This window comes from Hippocampus zosterae, chromosome 10 (assembly GCF_025434085.1).
Source record: "Hippocampus zosterae strain Florida chromosome 10, ASM2543408v3, whole genome shotgun sequence".
Classification (NCBI taxonomy): domain Eukaryota; kingdom Metazoa; phylum Chordata; class Actinopteri; order Syngnathiformes; family Syngnathidae; genus Hippocampus; species Hippocampus zosterae.
This window is the reverse complement of record NC_067460.1, coordinates 16,486,917-16,509,114: the sequence shown is the minus strand read 5'-3', so window position 1 is coordinate 16,509,114 and position 22,198 is coordinate 16,486,917. Positions and strand designations below refer to the sequence as shown.

Sequence of the window (22,198 nt, the reverse complement as noted above, 5' to 3'; positions counted from 1 at the left end):
TGAGGATCTGGATCGAGTTAATGCACCTCTACCACTTTGCCTTTTAAAGACACCTTTAATGGTCACTTCAAACCAAAATCACAAACTTTCTGAGCATTTATGACTAGTGGCGCGTTATTGGCTAGTCCTAAAACTTTGAGACCCACGCACATTGACAAAAACTCCAAATTCTCACAATTTAGCATCCATCTGTCTGGTAAATATTGCACAAATGTGTTCGCCACCATGCAAAGTCTGCAGTAGGAGTTTATGTTTCGAGTTTCAAACCAACATGGTTGAATTTCAGTTTTTCTTTTTCTTTGTGGGGGGGGGGAGGGATTACTTCTTGAGATATTTGGTGGGAAGACATGCCTACGAAACTTCATGTTGCAAATTAAAACTAGCTTCAGAGCCTCAAATGTCAGCTAATTTTATTAATGTAATTATTATTAATTTTGTGTTTTATGGAAAGTCAACAAACTTTGCCACCATGGTTCGCTCAAACGCAAACACGCAAATCCAAAACATTTGCCACTAAACATTGTCCATCTATTTACTATGCAAGGTTCAAATTGGACAGCAATCAAACTTAACCTCAAGGACAGGTTTGTCCCTGAAGGACTCCTAGAAATGGACAAATGAAGCCCAAAATTGACACTTTGAACGAAAACCAGCGATTTCCTCTTCGCTGGGCATGGCTTCTTCAGACTTTTTTTGTAGGTCTAATAACGATAAACACACACACCAAATTTGATGTCACAAAGTCAAAATAACTGTGGGGTTTGAATTGAAAAACAAACTAAAATAAGTAAATAAATCAAATAAAACATAAGTGGGCTAAGTTGTTTGACCTGCCATGACACAATGATGAAAACTGAATCTACATTTAGTGTTGTGAAGTTTTCTAGTACATATGCTTCAAATGTTAGCAATCAAACACATTTTTTTAGGGCAAGATAGTATCGAAAGGACCATTGGAAACAGAAATTGAGCCTAAATTGGCCCCTTCGAGTCAAAATGGCTGACTTCCAGTGTGTTTTCATGCATGGCTTCTGAAAACTTTTTTTGATGCTTCACTGCCGACCAAATTTGATCTAGTTACGTCTAATCAAACTGTCTTGGAGAGTGCTGTCAGTCCATGCAAACAGAGATATGATGCAGTTCATCCTCTCCTTCCTTCCAGTGCTGGTTCACACTTTCACTTCCTTTTCATGGTGTCTTCATTGTTTGCCCCAGGCAACAGAAAGTGGAGTTATCCGGGGAGGGTGGGCAGCGGAGGTAATCCTAAATAACGGCCTGTACAGCCGCTCCATAATGGCGGCTTTATTCACTGGGCTTCATTAGGCAGGAATGACACGTCTGCAGCGCAACAGCCGCTCATTGTGGTCCTGAGGCTCACAAGGCCACTCGCACACTCTCCATCTTTCACACTGGCTGCAGGCACTCCAGTCAGCCTTTTCATCCATGCGGAGAACGCTCGCCACGACACACCCACATTGGCTAACATGGCAGCTGCTGTCACATGGCGACTTATAATAAACTCATGATGACAAACATACATCGTGTATGGTAAAATGCCAAGAGTTGTCTTCCTAGTTTATTCCTCTTAACGAGGAGCAATAGCACAAAGAATGCAGTGTACAAGGATTTCTGACGAACTCGCCAGCTACAGTCACACTTACGACATTTTAGCTGCCTTGTGGTGACAAACCTTTACTGGAAAACACCAAGAAGCAAAACCACACGTTTCCTTGTATTTTACACCTTGCTAGAAAGGGGAGAGATTTTATAGAGAAAACGCACAGAATGGACGTCAAGGTCTTCTCACGAACTCACCAGTTGCTTTTACACCGATCATGAGAAACAGAAGCAGTGAAGGCAAAAAAATGAGCCACGTGTTGCTTCACTGAGACATTATTATCCAACTATGCCTGCTTCTGTAAATTTTCACTTTCATATTTCTTTTCTCCACTTGTCATCACTGGTGTACAACACAGACATGCACACACACATTCACGCACACTATGCATTTTTATTTATTTTTAACAACATGCAAAATGTTATTCATTCGTTTTTACATTTGTATTATTTCTTGGTTTGTTGTGAGATTATGATTACTTTATGTACAATTTATTTCAGTTTATTGTCATTTGTTTATATATATGTCTTTTAAGTAAAATGATATGGATTAAGTACACAAAATTGGCAATGAATGTGAACAAAAATCCCATGAAGCAAATAAAAACATAAAACAAGAAAAACAACCCCCTTAAAATAAAAATACATACATAATAACGAATACAAGTGAACTGTATGTTGTTGTTCTGCAACATGAGATTTATGTCTTCTCCATCGCCAATTCGTTTGCAAGCACAGTTAATGAATCATGCAACGAGCACCGCAGGGTTGTTCTGGCTTTCATTAGCCAGACCGTAAAAGCTGTCACAAAGAAAAGAAATCCACTCTGGTTCTCCACTATGTTGCCTTCAGCATACAATTCTCTCACATGACTAATCGCTTTTCCGTACACCACTAAAGTTGCGACAGCATGGAAAAGAATGTAAATGTTACGTTAATCTTAGTACTCTGAGTGTGACAGAATTGGTCTAAACAGAAGCCTGAAAAGGGGGACATGGTGAGGAAAGTGACAAAATGTAACAGTTGTGTGCTATACAAAAGCCCCAAAAAGAACGGGAGTGCATGCTACATAGAAGCAGAATGTTACTGTAACAGCAGTGTGCTACACAAATTCTTGAAAAAGAAGCACTGAATAAGAAGGTTACAAATGTGACAGGAGTGTGCATTAATAAAGCCTGATTAGGAGGCTCAAAGTGAGAGAGTGGCTTAGCGCAATAGCCACATACTACACAAAGCCTGAAAAAGAAGCACAGAAAGAAAAACGTTAAAAAAAAACATGACTGCAATGTGCATTACGGAAGCCTGAAAATGAGCAGAAATACGACAGCACTGTGTTGCCCCTAAGCCTGAAAAAGAAGCACAAAAAGGACAAAAACAAAAAAAGTCAAAGAAACATGACTAGAATGTGCTACACAAAAGCTGAAAAAAGAAGCAGAGTGCCAGTGTGTGTGCTGCACTGAAAATGAAGCACCGAATGGTACAAGAAAACATTAAATGTAGAGAAGTGTTTAAAGTATGATAGGATTGTTCGACAAAAAAAATCTTGAAAAAGAAGCACAGATATGACAAAGCCCGACAGCAACACGAAACGTCATACAACACAAAAGTCCAGAAAATCAGCATATCAAAAATCAGCTACACAAAAGAAGCTTAAAATGAGAGAAGTGACATAGCGCGACAGCAGTGTGCCACGCAAAAGCCTGAAGAAGCACAGAGCGACGGCTTGAAAACAAGCTGGCTAAAAACAAAAGCTGAAAAATAAGCACAGAGAGAAATGAAAGAGTGACAGTGGCGTGTCACAAAGAATCCCGAAAAAGTACAGATTGACGGTGTGAAAGAAAATTTTTTTAAAAAAGCACAGAAATGACGCAGCCTAACAGCACAAAATTCCCAAAAAAAGTAGCAGTGGCATTATACCATGAATGTGCCATAAAAAAAATGGAAAAAGACTGTCACAGAATAGGAGAAGTTAGACACATCAAGTCAAAGTTATTTACATAACCCTGAATCACAAAAGAGTCTTGATAGTCTTTATATGCCCACATTTGACAAATTTACTGCAGTATAGCACACGACGCTGCAAAAACATAACAAATAACCTCCTATAACAAATAAGCAAGCACAGAGAGAAATTGATCAAGAGTGACAGCGGTGTGCCACATAAAATCTCGAAAAGAAGCACACATAGGATGGCGGGCGAAAAGTGTGCGACAAAAGCCTGAAAAGAGGCAAAAGGGAAAAACGACAGCCTGACAGCAGTGAACGACACACAATCTTGAAAATGACGTACAGTGTGAATCAAATGAGCAATATCGCAGCACAACTGTGCGCACATGCGCGGTTGGCTTTCCACACACCACGTCATTGTGTCCATTGTGTTTACGCCACCGCGAAGGCTCACCTTTGGGATCATCCCTGACTACCAGCAGACCGTTCCGACACACCACCTTGCCCGTGGCGGCGTCCACGAACACGAGCGACGGGATGCTAGTCACCTTGTACTTGTTCCACAGCTTCATCTACAAACACACCAGAGAGGGGGGAAAAAAAGCAATGGCTGTAAGTCTTCCATTTTTAAACACACAGCTCAGCATTTTCCGCGCTGTCCTCAAACCACTCGGACACCAGGCAGAGAGCGCAGACGATAGCTCTCACGGTGAGAGTCTCTGGAGGAGCCGATAAGCGGGAACAATCACATGCCGTATTGATCCACTCCCCTCCCCCAACAAACAATGTTTCATTGAATGCTATTAGAGACAAAGCAATAACGCCCGGTGTCTCCAAAGGGGAGAAAAAAAAACCCACATTGGAAAACAGAGTCACCTGGTTACTTTTATCGTCACGTCACATCTAAAAACGGCTGCTGCAGTAAAGGCCAGAACAATTTGATCAACTTTTGAGTGTGTATCAGAACTGACAGCAAGTCCATTTGCTCTCTTTCAGTCAGCCGCCGAAAAAATAAAATGTAACTTTATATAGTACATGTAGTGGCTGGCAACCGGTTCAGGGTGTCCCCCACCTACTGCCCGAAGACAGCTGGGATAGCCCCCACCCCCCACGACCCTTGTGAGGATAAAGCGGTTCAAGAAATTTGGATGGATGGAGTGCAAGTATATTTATCAATAAATAAATAAATGGATACATTTGATATCATTTTGACTTTTTAGATCATTTTATAAGTAGCTTTTCAAAAAAAACCCTGGGGGCTCGCCTGATCTCAGCGCTATCGCATGAGGGGTCTCCCCGCTATTGCCGCATCTTTTATTGATCCCGTCATTTTAATCGCGAGGAGATCAGGGGGAAAAAAAAATCAATTTTGAGACGATGATGACTTCCCTCCTTCTTTTCCCCGCTGTCTCGCCACCTTTACCACCGCTCCTGTTGCCAAGGCAACCATTCCCTGCCCCTCTGTGTCAAAAGAGCACCAGACGTATTGTGTGCGCTTCCCCAGCTTAATAATTCAGTGATAAATTAATGGTTTTGTGACGGGAAACAGGTGCTAGAATGTCAGAGTGCTGGGGGTGGGGGGGGGGGCATGGAGGTGGAGGAGAGGCGAGGTCTCCCCTCTAGCACCACCTCCGTGCAGCCTTATGTGCGGGCACAAAAGCGTCTCGCTTGAATAGAGGCCCTAAACTTTGCCTCTGTAAGGTGAACAGTTTTAATGGAGTTGAAAAAAAAATAGGAAGAAAAGGACAAGGGGGAGGCATAAAGGAGTACAAAAGCTCTCAGTAGCTACGTGCTGCATTGAGATTCGACAGGCATCCAACAGTCACAATGGCAGAGGGTACATTCTTCACTCTTATCTGCTCTTTGTTCCTTGATTTGATCACAAAGAGCATGAAAAGGGTGACAGAAAAAAAAGAGTAATGTGGAAACTATTCGAAATGGACCATTGGGCAAGTCGGGACGGTGGAGGCGCGCTGGACCGGGGACTGTGTGTGAGCAGTAAGATTGGAGCCCTTTGGAGTTTGGTGTTGCACGGACAGTCAAAGGCTCTGCCCACATCCTTTTGTTTCAAGCCTGGTTTGGGGGTTGAAATAGGGGTTTGAGGTTTCACATGATGTTAGGGCTTCAAATGTGTACTTCAAACGAGGGTTATGGGGTGTTCACACGGCAAGATTTGGTCCGGTGCTACGCCGGGGTTGCCCCAGTAGAGCGGTCACACGTGCAAATTAGCTCCGGCGTAGCCCCATAAAAAGGCTTACATCGGACCAAATTTGATCCACCTCAGGGAGGTAGTTTAAAAATTTGCTCCGGAGCAAATGCTCGTTTGCGAAGCAGCACCAATGTAAATTTGCACGTGTGAACGCAACTGGGTTAAATTTGCTCCAGAGCAAATGCTTGTGAAGCGTACGTAGGACCAAAATACGTTGCGCATGTGCTCTGTTAGACTTCCGTCATGTGTTTGTTTAATAACGACACAAGACACTTTTGTAGGAGACTGGAATGTCTCGGAGTTGTTAGTGTAGTTTGTTCCTTTGTTGTGTTTTCACAACCCCCCCGTTACTCATCTAATTTATTTTGTGATTTCATCTCTTGATTTTCTGTTTGGCGCATTATGTTTTTGCTTTTCTGAGTGTCATTGAAGTCATCGTTGATTTACGTTTTCGGGGGCGCTCACTCTCAAGCAGAAGGCACGGAGACCGAGAAGGAGAAGGACGTGCCTGTCCAGTAGTCGCTTGAGTTGTGTATACGTTTTAAAAAGAACAACGCGACAGCTCATTTGTTTTCTGACGTTTTGCTCCGCTGCAGAAACTGCCGTGTGAACGCAAGTGGGGCTGCACCGACAGTGCTGGTAAGCTCAGCGGCTTTGTACGTGTGAACGTGCCACACTAACGCGAGGAAATAAGACGCAATAGGCTCAAAAGGCCCAAAGGAAAAGCGGCTGGCGTAAAAGCTGAATGTGGCAGTGTTTACGGCTTCATAACGTATTAATAATTGCACAAAACGCATTAATGAGCTTCGTTTGCATGCGTTGCCGCTCAATTAGCCGCAGTCAGCATTCATTGCAGATGCCCCCCCCCCCCCCCCACACACCCATGGCAGACTCCATATCCCGCTTTCTGCAACAAGAAAAGGAGGTTGGGGGTGGGTTGGAAAGCTTCCCTGCTGTGACCTCCATTTGACCCTGGATCTAACGTCCCACAGCTCCTCCACCTCCTCCTCCTCGCGTGCTTTCGACATCACAACACATGAATATTGATGCCACTTTAAAAGGGGAACATTTCACACGCATTAGGAGTCTTTTGCACCTCGTTGCCACAGCGAAGGATCATTTGAAAAAGATTATTCTTCTGCACATGCTTCACACCCAAATTGCTGCTGGGCTTCAAACGTAGGAACGATTGATGGGAACATTTAAATACGCTGCTGGGTCAGGGTTGCTCAGTAGCACGGTGGACTACTGGTTAGCATGTTGGCCTCAAAGTGATTGGTGCAGTGATTCAAGATACAGTTACAATTTCAAAGTAGGATTTCAAATCCAGGTTAGGATTTAAAATTAGGGTTTCAAAATGGCTTAAGGTTTCAAATTAGGGTTTGATGCAAAGTTAGGGTTTCAATTTGAGGTTTGAAGCCAGGTTTCGGGTTAAAGATAAGGGTTGAAGTTGTTTTAGTGTTTCAAATTAGGTTTTTAAGCCAGCCTTAGAGTTTCAAAAGAGGTTTTCAAGCCAAGCATTAAACAAAGCACATTTTGCACAAACACTGTCAGATTGTATGATGGATCTCATTTTTGTGACCCACTTTTTGTCTGTTTCCCGAAGCGGAGTGGTCGCCTCATAAATCATGGTGACATAGATCTCTGCTTGTAATTAAAAAAAAAAAAAAAAAAAGCACACAGAGAGCTCCAAGGCTAAGTATGTCAACGTCCATTCAAACAGTATTTATAGTCATGTCCCTACCTGTTACATCTATTTGCTTTTCCACGCACAATACAAGTGGGCTTTTCCTTTCCTGAGGGCCAGGATGTTAACCGTGTGTGCATTACTCGAGCTCAGTGACACCGTATACTGTACCAGCTTGTTAAGCCTTTTCCTCCCCTTGTTAAACCCACACACCTGTTTGCCTCCTGTATGCCAGTTTCCAGGTGCAGCCTACCTCATGCATCTCCTTCCCAAAACTTAATAATGAGGAATGTAACTTTCGAGTCATGATTCAATATCGCTTATTTTTTCTTTGGGTAATATTTGTGGTCACTCAGGATTATTTTGTTCCCTTGGAGCCCTGAAAAATATAACATCCAGCCATCCTGAATAGGGTGACTGGGAGTTGCTGCAGCTGACGTTGGGAAGAAGGCGGACAACACTCTGAACTGGTCGCCAGTCAGCCGCAGTGCACATTGAGAGACAAACAACCATTCACACCCACACCATCACTGAGTGGGAACCGATCCCATGCTGCCCGCACACAAGTCAGGCGAGTGGACCACTACACTATCAGTGACAACAAACAAACAATTTTGAAAAAAGATTTTGCCCCAACCTCCTCTCCGATTCCAATTAGCTGAAAATGATGTGATAGGGACCAATTCCCGATCATGTGATTGGGACAGACCTATTTTTGAGCATCCAGTCGCGACAATGACCCGAGTGTGTAATAAGTGTAACCAAACAAACACAAACGCACACACACATGCTTCCTTTTTTTTACAACAAATGTTCACTTCATAGTTACGTTTTTATAACATTCAAAGTAACACTTGTACCCATTTTATCACATTATCCACAGTAAGCATTTAGCACAACAGGAAACCAGCCCAGAATTGCAAACTAAATTTCTCTGAACACCGGCAATATAGGGATTTTTAAGCAACTGTTTTTTGTGGACTTTTACAGTATGCAAGCAAGTCTGAATTTAGAGTTATATAACCTTTGCCATTCACAGTCTCTGTCTTCATGGGAGTCGCCATTGTCAAGTGACGCCACCCTGACGCAACTTGAAGTCGGCGTAGCTATTTTTTTTCTCTGACTTAGACCTCGTAGATTCAGTGTACCTTTCCTGGTTAGAAGTAGGAAAACTCAGATATGACACTTTGCTGGAATTCAGCATTTCGCTGATGCCATTGTGCTAATCGACAGCCCCATTTAGCAACATATTCGCTCACTCCAACCTATCTTTTTCGCCTTTACTGATGCATCACTATGAATAAGAGCTTCAAATCACTTTTAAAAATGTCTTTGTTCACCCATTTTAGCACATTAGCCACGTTTAGCTTTTAGTTCACTGTATTATTAATCATTCAATGAAAGCTGCTTTATAAACATGATTTTTTGGGGCATTTTTCTTCAACTTCAGTCCATTCGTCATCACTAAAAGCAAAATAATAAGCAAGTGAGCTACTCTAAATGTGTTTTATTGCATTCAAAACATTCATACATCTGCTATATGGACACATTAATGGCGCAACTCCCATTTTCCATGTCAATTTAAATGGTGATTTTGGAAATAGTGACACAATTTGACGGTGAGGATGGGGTCCTGGCCCGGAGGACAATAAGAGGGTAATCAATCTGCCATATTGTAAGCCTACATCCCTCAGGACTTAGATAGACATCGGCCTGCTTTTTATCCATCAGGCTCAACCCAGTGAGGAATGTGTGGTGCTGAACAATAGCCAGTCGCTGCCTTTGAAAAATTTCCGTCGTATGAGTGGAAAGCAAAGGCAAAGGGCATAAAGTCCTGTTTGTCCCCATGTGGAAAATCGGATTGTGCTTGCAAAATGTGACCCACTTTTTCTCACACCACAAAAAGAAAGAAATATATCCCTGAAATACGCTCATTTTGCCCCGCAAAATGTAAATACAGCATGACCTAAAGGAGGCTAGAAAAACGTACTAGAGACTTGTCAATTATCCTCAGAGGCCAGTTTTACTTATGCACGTTTTATATATTCATATACATACACGCACACATACATAAATGTATATTCATACATAAATGTATGTGTGTATGTGCACACACACACACCTACTTGTGTTTCAACTACTCTCCACCATTCTTTAAAAAAGAAGACAGGGGGCACAAGAGTGCATCACTAACCTACGCTAACAGTAGTAAAACAATACCATAATTACAGCGAATTTAAAAAAAAAACGTGGATGAATGTACAACTCTGGGTGTTTTGGAAACACCCAGAAAAACACAGTTCCCAGTAAACAATTTGTATGTTTGTGTTTGCCAGGCGGCTTCTTGTTACAAGTTATAAGTGTGGCAGCATCAGCAGTGTTGGTCAGAAGACCTCGTGTACTGTATTCCATGTTTCTATGCAACTTCGCCTCAATCATTACTAGCCAAGTTCATTTTGTGTACCGGTACTCCCCATTCCAATTAAATGTAGACAACTCCCGGACGACCTTGTGCAGTGCATTGCATATCTTCTTTTTCTTGTGAGAAATAAACTAGAAAGAAAATGTGTTTTCCAAGTAAAAAAAAAATTGTAAGCTCCTGTACCAATACCGAATATACATGCAAACATGACAAACATTAACCGACTTGCAGACTACAACTTCTCCAATAAAACATTCCATTGGCATAGCAACATGACACCATAAACAAAGTTGTTCTACATTTTGGGGGTCCATTGTGCTCTTGCTGTCGCCTGTTCAAAGTCACACCATACCAGTGACGTTATACAGAGGTAGCGCCCGAATGTGAAGCGGATCTAATTGGTTGCTGTTCCACACTAATAGGATTGAGCACTGCTGGCAGACTGTTGAGTGGCACTCGATGTAATGCTTACGAGCAGGAACATGGTGTTTTTTTTTGCCGGAATATACACATCCTGCTGAGCAGAACAGAGCCAAACAAGACAACCGTGTATTGGGGTTGGTTGGACATAATGGCCATGAGGATGGCCATTATGATGAGGATTTGTTTCGTTTTGAACCTGACACCGATGTAATATGTTTTATTATAATATGTAATATGATAATATGATCATGATATTATGTATCATTTTTTTTTAATCTACAAAACTATAGTGACAGACAAGGAAGACACATGTTACTACAGAAATAGACATTTGAAGTTATTCCTGGCAAGAAAGCAGAGAACTTTGACATCGCACATGCATCCATCCATCCATCCATTTTATGAACCGTTTTATCCTCACAAGGGTCGCAGAGCGTGCCGGAGCCTATGCCAGCTGTCTTCGGGCAGTAGGCGGGGGACACCCTGAACCGGTTGCCAGCCAATCATAGCACATGCAAGGAATGTAACACAGTCTTCCGCTCATCATGGGAGCAGCTGTCACTCTTATACTAAACATGAACCTTGTGATCACAAAAATACAATTGCTCAAGGCGAACACCAACGTTTTCTCTCTTGTTCATCCTTGCAAGAAAAATGAGAGCTTGTACAGAGCTTTTCAGACTTACATGATGAGAGATGGGCAATACGGAAACATTGTCTATAATAATATCGACCATTTTATACCATGATCATGATATATTCAGTTACTCTATAACATACTATGACCGCTTAACTTTTCTCACTTTATTTTGAAGTGACATTTGGCAGACCTATATCAAATGAGAAATGTATCCAGTCATGCTGCTATATAAAATTATCAAATAAAACAGGGCAGCTGCCCGTCACACTTCTATCAAACGTCAAGCCACCTCATGATTAAAAACATGAAATGTTTTGAAGAGGAACAAGGGCCAGCGGCAAGAACTTGGGGTAATGAGTCTGTAGCTGCTCCACGCAGACATTATAATACGATCCCACGTAGCAGCCTGCTCTGGTAAATTTCCACACTGAAGTCAATCTCTGCATTGATGCTCAATAAAGAGCCCCCACCTCTCCCCTGGGGGTCTTTCTTTCAGCATGGTGGGATCTTGATGAGGCGCTCCGGGAGAACAGCATTCCGCAACAATGCGCTCACAGCCCCCCCCCCCCCCCCCACACACACACACACTTCCTGCCAGACGTCACCTGGAAAAAGCACAAAAGCTCATCTCACCACCACTTCCTCCTCTCGGCTAATGATTAAACACCCCCACCCCACTTAGCACTAATGACGTTTTCCAAGTGGATCTTGACACCATGCAGAATTAAGCAGAGCAGAAGTACAGCAAGCAGAACAAGAACAAGAGGCAGGGTTGCTCCAGTCAACCATTTTTAGCTTGGGAGAGTCCCCTCCTCACATGGGCTACAATTACCATTCAGCCCCGAAGGCAGTTTCACTTTTGGTCATTCCATGATGTGGGTGAAGGATGTCATTAAAATGACTCTTCGTGGCAAATCCTGGAAGTGTTTTGAAAATTCTGCCCCAAAGCCAGTTTGACTTAGGCCCAGTACACACAAAGACAATCGGGTTGTTCTTGGAAGCGGTAGTAAATAAAACCAAATATGTCATGGCCAACGTCTTTTTTTTCTATGAACGCGTGTTCCTCAGACGCAATGTATTTTTCAAAGCAAGTCTTTTCTTGCCGACATGGCCCTCTTACAAACGCTCCGCCTCCGGTCCTTTTCAGAATCGATGTCCCTGCAGCATCTCTTCAACATTTTTGAGAGTTCACGTGTGATTTCTGTTTCTGAGGACATCAGTGAGTGGAAGAAAATCTTTAATGTGTGTGGTGCCATGTGTTGAGATTTTTGAACCTTTTGTAGTTGACGGATGGGTGGCACTAAATTGCCAAATATTTGAATTTTCGTTATTGCATTGGGGCAGAGCATTAAAATACAAAATTCCAACAAGTCAGCTCCACAAGGTTAGATAGAGCTTGAACAAATGTTGAGGCCATTGAATAAATTTGCTCTGGTTCTCATGGGTCAATAATGAGTTACGGGGGGGTTAAGACCTAGAAGTAAAAGAGTGGCATAAATCTATCTATCTTTTAGCCAATTTTCACATTTCTAGTCAATCAGTGAACCATTTGTGTTTCTTTTGAGACAGTAACAAGACTCAAAAAAAGCAACGTTGATGATATCATTGATAATATATTTCACCCACCCCTAAATCCACACTTGTCAAAAGTCACGACTAATTAGATCAGCTCTAAAATAAAAGCAGACACGCCCTCATACTCCCTCTGGTCAAGCCTCACCGAATAAACTATAAACACTTCACTTATGGGTTGTCTTAATCGGATAATTGATAGCTTAATGGCTGCTTTTTGATCTGCCAATCACACACAGAAGAGATGTGAAAATGGCAGTACATGCGACAGAAACCTGACCCACTTTGCTCGTGCCGTCCTCTTTGTGTCACTAAGAAGAAGAAGAAGAAACGACTCTGGGGGAGTGACAAATATTATGATTCCAGATTTTGTGCTCATATGAAATGAAAACTGTAAAAGTTTTAAGATCGGAGGAACATCTTGCTAAGTAGGTTGGACTTCGCAAAAATAAATAAATAAGAAATAAAAAAAGACCTCCAAGTCAACAATGCTTTGTACAGACAAAAGAGACAGCTGCAGTGCAAAGTTGTCGACTAAACGGGCATGCGGCAGCAATTATATCCAGCGTCCGCTTACAGCTGCTCGCCTCGCACAAAATGCCAGGATGTTGCCTCTCAGTCGTCGGCTCGACCGCGTGCCAACAGCATCGTCAGAATCACTCCATCAAGAATAAACGCCGGCGTGTTTCACTCAAGGATGTGTAAAGATACCATCTTAGATAAAGCGTTCATTGTTTCTTGTCCTTTGTTCGTAGAAATGTTGAATGAGTACATGAAAGTAGTACAAAAGATCTCTGAGGGTTTCATTATTTAATCAAATTCCCCTGCCTGTAAGTGTCATTATCTCTACAAAACAACCGAATATGATTCAACTTCATGCTACAGATCCAATTTCATTCAAATCTAGACAGATTAAAGCAAACAAGGAAAATATTAAAAGGAAACAGATTTAAGGATACAAATACGTGATAAAAATATTTTTTATATTATTCAATTAAATTTAATTAATATAAACTAAATAAACTAAATTCATCCATGTTAAATCCTTTCACAAATCAAAAGTTAATCAATTAGTACTTTGTTCAGACCAAGTGTCATCCAAATCTGGTAATTTATTGTCTCATGCTGGTTCGAAACAAACATCCAAATGAAATCAAAATGTATATATTTATATGGTGGTTACACATCGTGAACACACAAAAATGTGATTCAAGGATAAAAAAAACGCTTCTTCTCATTTGTGCACTTCAGAGAACAAGCACAAAGGGTAAATCATGTGACTCTATGGGTTTTCAGATCCGCCTGATTAAAAATGTTAGACTTGGATTTAAAAGTCAAAAGCAACTCAAAATTCCCAAAATGGAGGGAAAAAAATGAAACAGCAGACCTAGAAGATCAACTGACCAAATGTGTTTTGCAGATTTTTGTGTTCAAGCCAGAGTTTGCACGAGTTAATGTTCCAAGAAAGTGCATGGTCTGCCTCTGTCGAATGTGGTATCTCGGCACACACATTAAATTAAGACGCACTACTTTTTTTAGCTTTAAAGTCCCCCGCCAAATGACCGTGTTTAACTTGGCTCGAAAAGAACGTGCTTTTGTCGAAAAAACACAAAATGGGTTACATGGCCCTCCCTATCTCTTGGCTAAGGGAAATGACAGTATGACTACATAAACATACACCATCACTAAGGTTGCGCCACAGGAAGAACATCTTGATGATGATGACGTCTTTCCTTTACACACCTGAAGCAACAAGGGAAGTGACAAAAACACCTTTGATGAAACTGACCCAACTTGCAGAGAATCCAGCTCCAATAGAAACCCCTTTTTTCCATCGCCTGTCCACCAGATTGCCACAATGCAAGAGCTTCGCTCTCTATCTGCCCGAGTCTTGAGGAAAGGACTCAGTGAAGCGGGATTTTGCTGTGTTCTAGTTTTGCAGTATCTGGCTGGTGTCAGCGACGGCAAATGAAAAGCCATTTAAAACTCATTCACTGCCATTGACGACTACAGAGGTCCAAAAAGATCCATTTTAACTACAGTATGCTGGCCTCTTTGTCCCCATTTGTAACGCAATTCAGCGCAATAGTGGAATGACTACGGTGCACAAGTGGAACTCCAGTGTGCATAAGTCTCGACGCTGTTTTCATGGTATATACAAAAAAATGAGATCAAAATGAACCTCGAACACCAGAATTTTATTTGGGACTAATTAGAGGCACTTTAAATGACAGTTATAAGTGTGCACACTTGTGCAATTCATATACATGTATATATATGTATATGTACAGGTACAGTACATATATATATATATTGTGCACCAATATAAACTAACTTCCTTATTGTGCATTGGTGCCTTAAGCACACAACAGTGAACCACTAAAAAGGTGGTAGTTGGCCAGTGTGTAAGGGGTTACTGCCAGTCAAAGCCAACATTTGCCTGACTTCACATAATAGATGGAATTGGAGGAAAAAGGCCAACATTCCTCACATGAAACATTTTGAGGCTTTCGCCCTGTTAATCCTTTTTATTCCTGCAGGAGTTCATGTGCACCAGAGCATTTAGCTGTGATTAAATATGAGCGCGCAGGATGATGTCGCACTGCGGTCACTGCAGAAGTTATCGTTATCATCAGAGCAGAAGAGCACACCTGCCGTGACCAACACAGCTATGCTATCAACATGAGCAGGTGATGAGTGAGAACCGGGTGAGCCACCAAACTGCAAAAGCATCCCGTGGACTTGGCCTTTGTAGATTTGTTTGGTTCATTTCCATACGGCAAGATCTCGGTTAGAATGAATCGCCTCATTGATCAAAACTTCATTCACCTATTGGTCATACTGAAGACGTCATCATGTAATTCAGCAGAGTAATAAACTATGTGTATGCATTTGAGTGCGCGTGTTAGTTAATCTCTCTTTGGTGGTGCGACCATCTCTAATTGGCTGGATGCTTGTGTGTGCGTGAGTCCTTGGAGGATGAGGACGGCGGTAATTCTTACAAAAGGCTTAAGCTGAAAGCCTTTCATTCAACATGGCCGCCCCATTGCTATGGCGTGTGAACAGATTGGGCGAGAAAAGACCAATCGAAGTGACGATTAGCCCCCGACGAAACGGGAAAGGAGACTCGGCAGGGGGTCGGCTCCAGGGACTTGCCAGCCATTTCCTCCACTTTCAAATGTTTAATGCAAAGTTTCAACACAATTTCGAATAGGCACATGCACATTTTATGGCCCAAATAAATTTATGTTGATTTGGTAGTCCATAGTGAAAGTCATCATGAATAACCAGTAAGAAAACCTAAGACATCATCTATGACATGACAACATGGCGCTCACCCATATAGGCTCTCTTTTTTTTCGTGGATTATTTCCGGTCATCCTGTTTATTTATATTGTGTACAGTGGCGATTATGATGATCAACTGTCAAGGGGTGTACAATAATAATATAATTATAATAATACATTTCAAAACACTCAAGGACACTTTACAATCAAAACAAGAACAATAAAACTACAAATAAAATGATAAATAATACAAGGAGAGATGAATTTAAACTGAGTATGCGATTTTAAATAGGTGGGTTTTGAGATGTGATTTGAATGTGGGAAGAGAATCAATATTTCGGATGGCGAGTGGGAGTGAGTTCCAGAGTATACATTCATCATATGACATGTACATTGCACTTGTGCCTGACCGGGACAATTTTTACCCTTTTTTTTGGAGTCATTATGTTGATTTCTATTGTGCAAGGCAATGAATGTTTTTTTATGAATAGCTGACTAGAGGAGCGACCGCATTAATTATATGACATGACATGTATCTGTACATTGCGTTGCACTCCTGTGTGGCACCGATTTGTTTTCTTCAGTGGATTACGCCATGTCATTCTGCTGATTTCAATTGTGCACTGTCGCAGTTACCACAAAACACTGGCAAATGGAGCCAAAGCATTCATTGAATGACACATCAGCCAGTCATCTGAGGGGGAGGGGGGGGGGGGGGGTTAAGACTTCTTGTTAGCGCATCTTCTTCAGCTGTTTACTGCATTAGCTCACGCAAGGCCAACCCAGAGAATAACGTTATCTGGACCACGCACGCACGCACACACACACACGCACACACACACACTAGGAACATTTACATTAAACTACTCGGATTCTGCAAAGGCGTCAGTTTATCTCATGCTACATGGCTACATTCAATGATGCAAACTCAAATGCGCATAAGAATGCAATGAGTGTGTGCGTGTGTGTGTTTTATAAAAATAATGACCAAGAAAACAGTGAACATTTTTGACGGGATTATTATCTGCTTTTTTTTGTGAAGGAAAATTGTAAATAGTACTGCGATTTATCCATTTTGTGTTCATATTGCATTTAATTGAAAGATGTTTGTTGTTTTTTTCTCTTTCTTCTTTCTACATACATTCTTGCTGCTGGAGGCTGTAAATTTCCCCAGTGTGGGACGAATAAAGGATATCTTACTTACTTACTTTTTTATAACAAACATACAAACTAGAGCCGCTTCTACTCGGGCACTGTGGCCATGCTGCAGTGCACTTGGCCCTCCTTGAGCCCCCATGATGGTCCCATGCGGGCCGGTGCTTGTGCCAGCACAATGCACGTCCAGTGGGCCAAACTTGAACAAGAACTCCCTTTCTTTTGCCGAGTGCCCAGATGAAAGCACCAAATGCAGCAGCCGTTCCATTGGCCGCGGCTTCTCATTGATTCACACGTGACACTCCAAAAGAATGAATCCATCATGTCAAGACAGCGCCAGCAAGAAAAAAAGCTTTTCCCGCTCTCTCTAATGACAACAATGTTGTCACACATCTGACTAACATACGTGGGTCAAATTTGGTAGCAGAGTCTCCTGGACAGTTTTGTTTTCGAAAGAGTCCCAAAAATGGACATCTAAAAACCAAAATGGCAGACTGTGTTTTCGGGCATAGCTTATTGAGATATTTTTAGTGAGTCTATTCATGATAGAAATGTCTACCAAAGTTCATGTTGGCATGTCAAACTGATTTTGGGGTCTGAATTAGAAATTTAAAAAAATCAAGTGCTCGTTTCATCTACTCTGGAAAGTCGTCTAACTTTGTTGCCATGCTTGGCACACAAACATTGAAAAATCAGAATCGTCCCAATTTCAATTTAGTTTTCACGCCGTACATGTGGTTTAAATTTGGTATCAATCAGACAAAATCTCTACTCCACGAGGTGCCACACCTTTTTTGACCAAAGATCTACTTTTCAAACAACCAACCCCCATGATCAAACCATGACCGTACGCGCACATATGTACACACGACATGATGAGCAATGGCCATCGCGGCTCCTAACATGAACGAAACAGGAAAATAAAATAGATACAATAGTTTGTGAACAGGAAATCACCAACTACTTTAGTAGAGACCTGACACTTTTCCAGTGTGTTAAGGATAGAAACTATCGTACGTATGTGTACCGTTTTAAAATGCTTCTCCTGTTGCACCAGATTCACATTCTTTCCCAGTGCCAACCAAAATGGCCAACTTCGTGTGTGTTTTTAATCATGGCTTCTTCAAACTTTTTTGTGGTCTTACTCATGATAGATGCATTATGTCTTCCAACGTTCATGTTGCTACGTCAAACAGGTTTCAGGAGATCATTTCTTTTTTTAACTGAACCAGTTTCAAGTTCGATGACAAGTCATTAAATTAGACCGCTAGACATACAATGACAAAAATCCCTCATAATTTGGCATCATCGATCTTCCTAGAATGAACGTGTGACATATTTGAAAGCGATTGGACAAAATCATTTTCTCTGTCGAGTCAATCTGTGAAGGACTCAAGGAAATAGCCAAAATGACGCTAATTTGGCAACTTCAAAGAAAAAGGCTGACTTCCTGTGTGGTTTCACACATGGCTTTTTGAAACCTTGATGTCGAGCCACTCATGATGAACATGCTAACCAAATCTCATGGTGCCAAATCCCAGTTGAAATGCATTTTTAAACCTGGTCTCAATCGGTGCACAAGTACGATTTTCTTCACTGCATGTAAACATACTGAACTAATGTTTCCTGTAGTGAGAAGGCATGGATGAATAACCCCAGATAACCTTCCAGGGGGAGAGGGGGGCGGAGATAGTGAGGGTAGGGCCCACAGCAGGAAGAGGAGGTACAGTGTGGGATTCCAAAAGGGGGGTGCTGGGCGATGGTGTGAACAATAGAAGACAAATCGCTGCGCTGGAGCTGAGCAGCAAAAAACAGAGATTCTGGCTGGAGGCCTGAGGTGGTCACATGACCACTGGGTCAACAACAGCAACCTCAGACTGGTTCTGTTAATAGCACACACTTTATTTTATTGCACTGCTGTCAGGCTATTGAGTAGACAGACCTGAAAACCTGGACACTCACTCACCCCCACTCACCCATTTTTAATATGCTTCTATCTATAGTTCATCATTTATACTTACAGTATGTATATACTTTTTGTTCTTCTACCTCTCCCTTTCATAATTTTGCTGCTGTAAATTGGGAATTTCTCCATTGGGAATTTTTTCCATTGTGAGACAAATAAAGGGTTTCTTATCTTAACGGCACCAGAGGACTGCCGAAATGGAGACTTCATCTGAACTTTACACAAATGACCATAAACGGACATTTGGCAATAAACAAACAAAAATAAATTCTAAAATATATTACATTACATTATATGAAACCATTTTTCTTCAAGAGGGTCGCAGGTGTGCTGGAGCCTATCCCAGCTGTCTTCGCAACTGGTTGCCAATCGATCTCGGGGCACACAGAGACGAACAAACATTCACGGTCACAATCACACCTGAGGCCAATATAGAGTGTTTCATGAACCTGCCATGTATGTTTTTGGAATGTGGGAGGAAACTGGAGTACCCGGAGAAAACTCACACAGGCACGCATGGGGTGACTTGCAAACTCCACACAGGAATCAAAGCCTGCACCTCCGCACTGTGAGGCGGACATGCTAACCAGTCAATCACCGTGCCACCCTTATATTATCTTCATGCATTTATTCATTCAGGAGAATACTTTTTACAGAAGCAAAAAAAATCAAACAAAATTAAATAAATTAGTTTCAATGAAGAAAGTATAATGTATCTGAAATATAACAGAAACTATTATTTCATTATTATTTTTATTCAAAAAATCCAATAAACAAATCAAATAGAGGCTTGAAAAATATTTGTCCTTTTTTAAATAATTAAAAAAACAATTGATTAAAACAAGAAACTACTGTAACACATGTTAAATGAACTATTTTATTACACTCACAAAAATGACAAATAAAATTGAAAAAATGCTGCAAGTTTAAAAAAGTACATAAAAAGTAAAAATGATGCAGACAGTTTAATAATAATTACATTACATTATAAAACCTTTTTTGTAATAATTGCATTTGAATACAATATTTGTGAAAAAAATCTACATTTTCACAAAAACTAAGTTTCAAAAAACTCCAACCAAGTGACTGATTTATCTTGTATTAAATAAAAAGTTTTAAATATACACATTTTAAATGCCCATACATGTTTTAATGCATTTTAAAAATAACATACAAATGTGTCATTAACATACTCAATGTATTATATTTTAAAATATATTTAAAATATCCATATAAAGTCAAGTACAGATGATTAAAAACTCCAAGTAAGAACGATTTTTTATTTATATAAGAAGATGTGGCCTTAACTGGCGGGCTGGAATGCTGCAGCGAGAACTAAAAATCACACACACGAAGCACAAGTGCATTTCAATAAAATGTAATGTGCATAACGTATGTTGATGAAGGGGGTTGAAATTGATGTACCACATGCTGTGGACATGTCTCATGTTTGAAATACTGCTGACTGCTACATTTGTTTACAACAAAGGCAACTTAAACCCACACACACACACACACGCAGAGCGATGCAGACCGTCTCCATCCTTCGATAATGATTCCTCTATCGAAAAGCCAGATATTTCTTACAAATTCAATAATAAGTCGGCGGTGGTGGAGGTGTTACTGCTTCCAAGTCAAACAATAACACAACAATGACTTAACAACTTTGCAGTGTCAGATAAGGGAAGATACACTTAATAAAAAACATATAATTTAACTGTATATAAAAAATAAGGAGTAGCTGAAAATACACACAGTTCCTACTTCTACCACTTATACCCGACATTGGAAAAAGGACAGTTCAAGTATTTGATATAAATGTGTTTCAGCTATACTAGCATTTACATATAATAAAGTATCTTTTTTATTCGATGATGTAATCCTTTAGGGTAAATAGTAAAAAAAAAATCGTATGGGCCTTATTGCATTTGAGCATATGATGGCCTCCTATTCTCTCTTTGTTGTCATTATGGCAGTTTAGTTTATTATTTATTTATATTCAATTGAAGTAAACCGTAATTGTGAACAAAGGAGTAACCATTGCATTTTTCAAAAAAAATAATGTATATAATAATATATATAATATGCAGGTCAATGAACTACTGTAGCTGAGTGCTTAGTGTACCTAACCACAGTTCCGCACAATATATACAGCACACACACAAATATTATATATATAACAACACAAACACTACACACACACACACATACATACACAGTATATATTTAAATGACTACAACATATAAAGAAAATACACTTGATGGTGAGGGAGAAGAAGAAATCTGAGCTTTTCAATGTTTCTTGTTTCGAAATGAATTGGAGAAGTTTTAATTAGACCGGGGTGGAGACAAGACATTTTGTAAATGGGACATCCAAATGATGGCACCTACGCCTGTAAATGTACCACTTCTTACCTTTTTGTGTCTGTCTTTGAAGGGCAAGGCGGGCCAGGGCATCTCCTGCAGAAAGTCCTGCCACTGCTTCTGCTCCTGGTCCGAGGAGACGAACACTACCTCCAGCTTGTCTCGGTGTTCCGAAGTCTGCTTGAAGCGGCCGTAGAAGTCGCACAGGCTGCCGTTGAACACCCGACACGGCGCGTTCAGGCCGCAGCCAAAGAACAGGCCGAGCAGCGACAACCGCTCACTCAGCGCCTGCACGTCCACCTCGGCTTTCTCGCGGTTGACGAGCCGCTCCCCAAGCACGTTCAGCAGAAGCTCCGACATCTCCGCTCCCCTGGCCCCCAAACCACGGATAAGTGGCTGACGATTCCCCTCGCCTTACTCACGCGGTCCGAGGTGAGTTATGTCTTTGGGGTGAGCTCCTCCCGGCCCCCTGCGAGCGAGGCGTCGCGGTGAATCTCCACCGCCTGTGAGTCTTGGTCCGCGGGCGCCGTGCACAGGAATGTACTGCACTTAAATCCGTCTCGTTAGTAGTGTGGCAAAATCGATACTAAGTGTCGATATCCCGTACTCAAATTACAATTAGATTTTATTACAATTACAATTAGATTTCCATGGCTGGAGAAAGAACAATACTTGTTATAATTATTGTTTGTTCTAAATTCAGTTACAGGATCGTGTCACACCTTGCTGGTCAAATCAAGTCAAGTCAACTGTATTTATCGAGCACTTTCAAACAGCCATCGCTGCTTGCAAAGTGCTGTGCATGGAGCAATTTAACATGCACAATAAACAGTAAGACAAATCGGTAATAAAGGTGGTAGAAAGCACCAAACAATAAAACCAAGAACAAATCTAAGTCATGCTGAGTCG

The 22,198-nt window shown here is 41.2% G+C and overlaps 1 protein-coding gene across 1 annotated transcript in view; it reads right to left on the bottom strand.

Moving 5' to 3' along the window:
• Nucleotides 1-21,844, bottom strand: part of nxn (nucleoredoxin) — a 28,679-nt gene extending 6,835 nt beyond the window's left edge. The window contains exons 1-2 of the mRNA XM_052078199.1: nt 21,341-21,844; nt 4,019-4,136 (exon numbers count right to left, since the gene is read on the bottom strand). Of these exons, the coding sequence (XP_051934159.1) occupies nt 4,019-4,136; nt 21,341-21,649 (427 nt within the window). The 5' untranslated portion in view covers nt 21,650-21,844. The remainder of the gene's footprint in view (nt 1-4,018; nt 4,137-21,340) is intronic.
• Nucleotides 21,845-22,198: the final 354 nt, after the last annotated feature.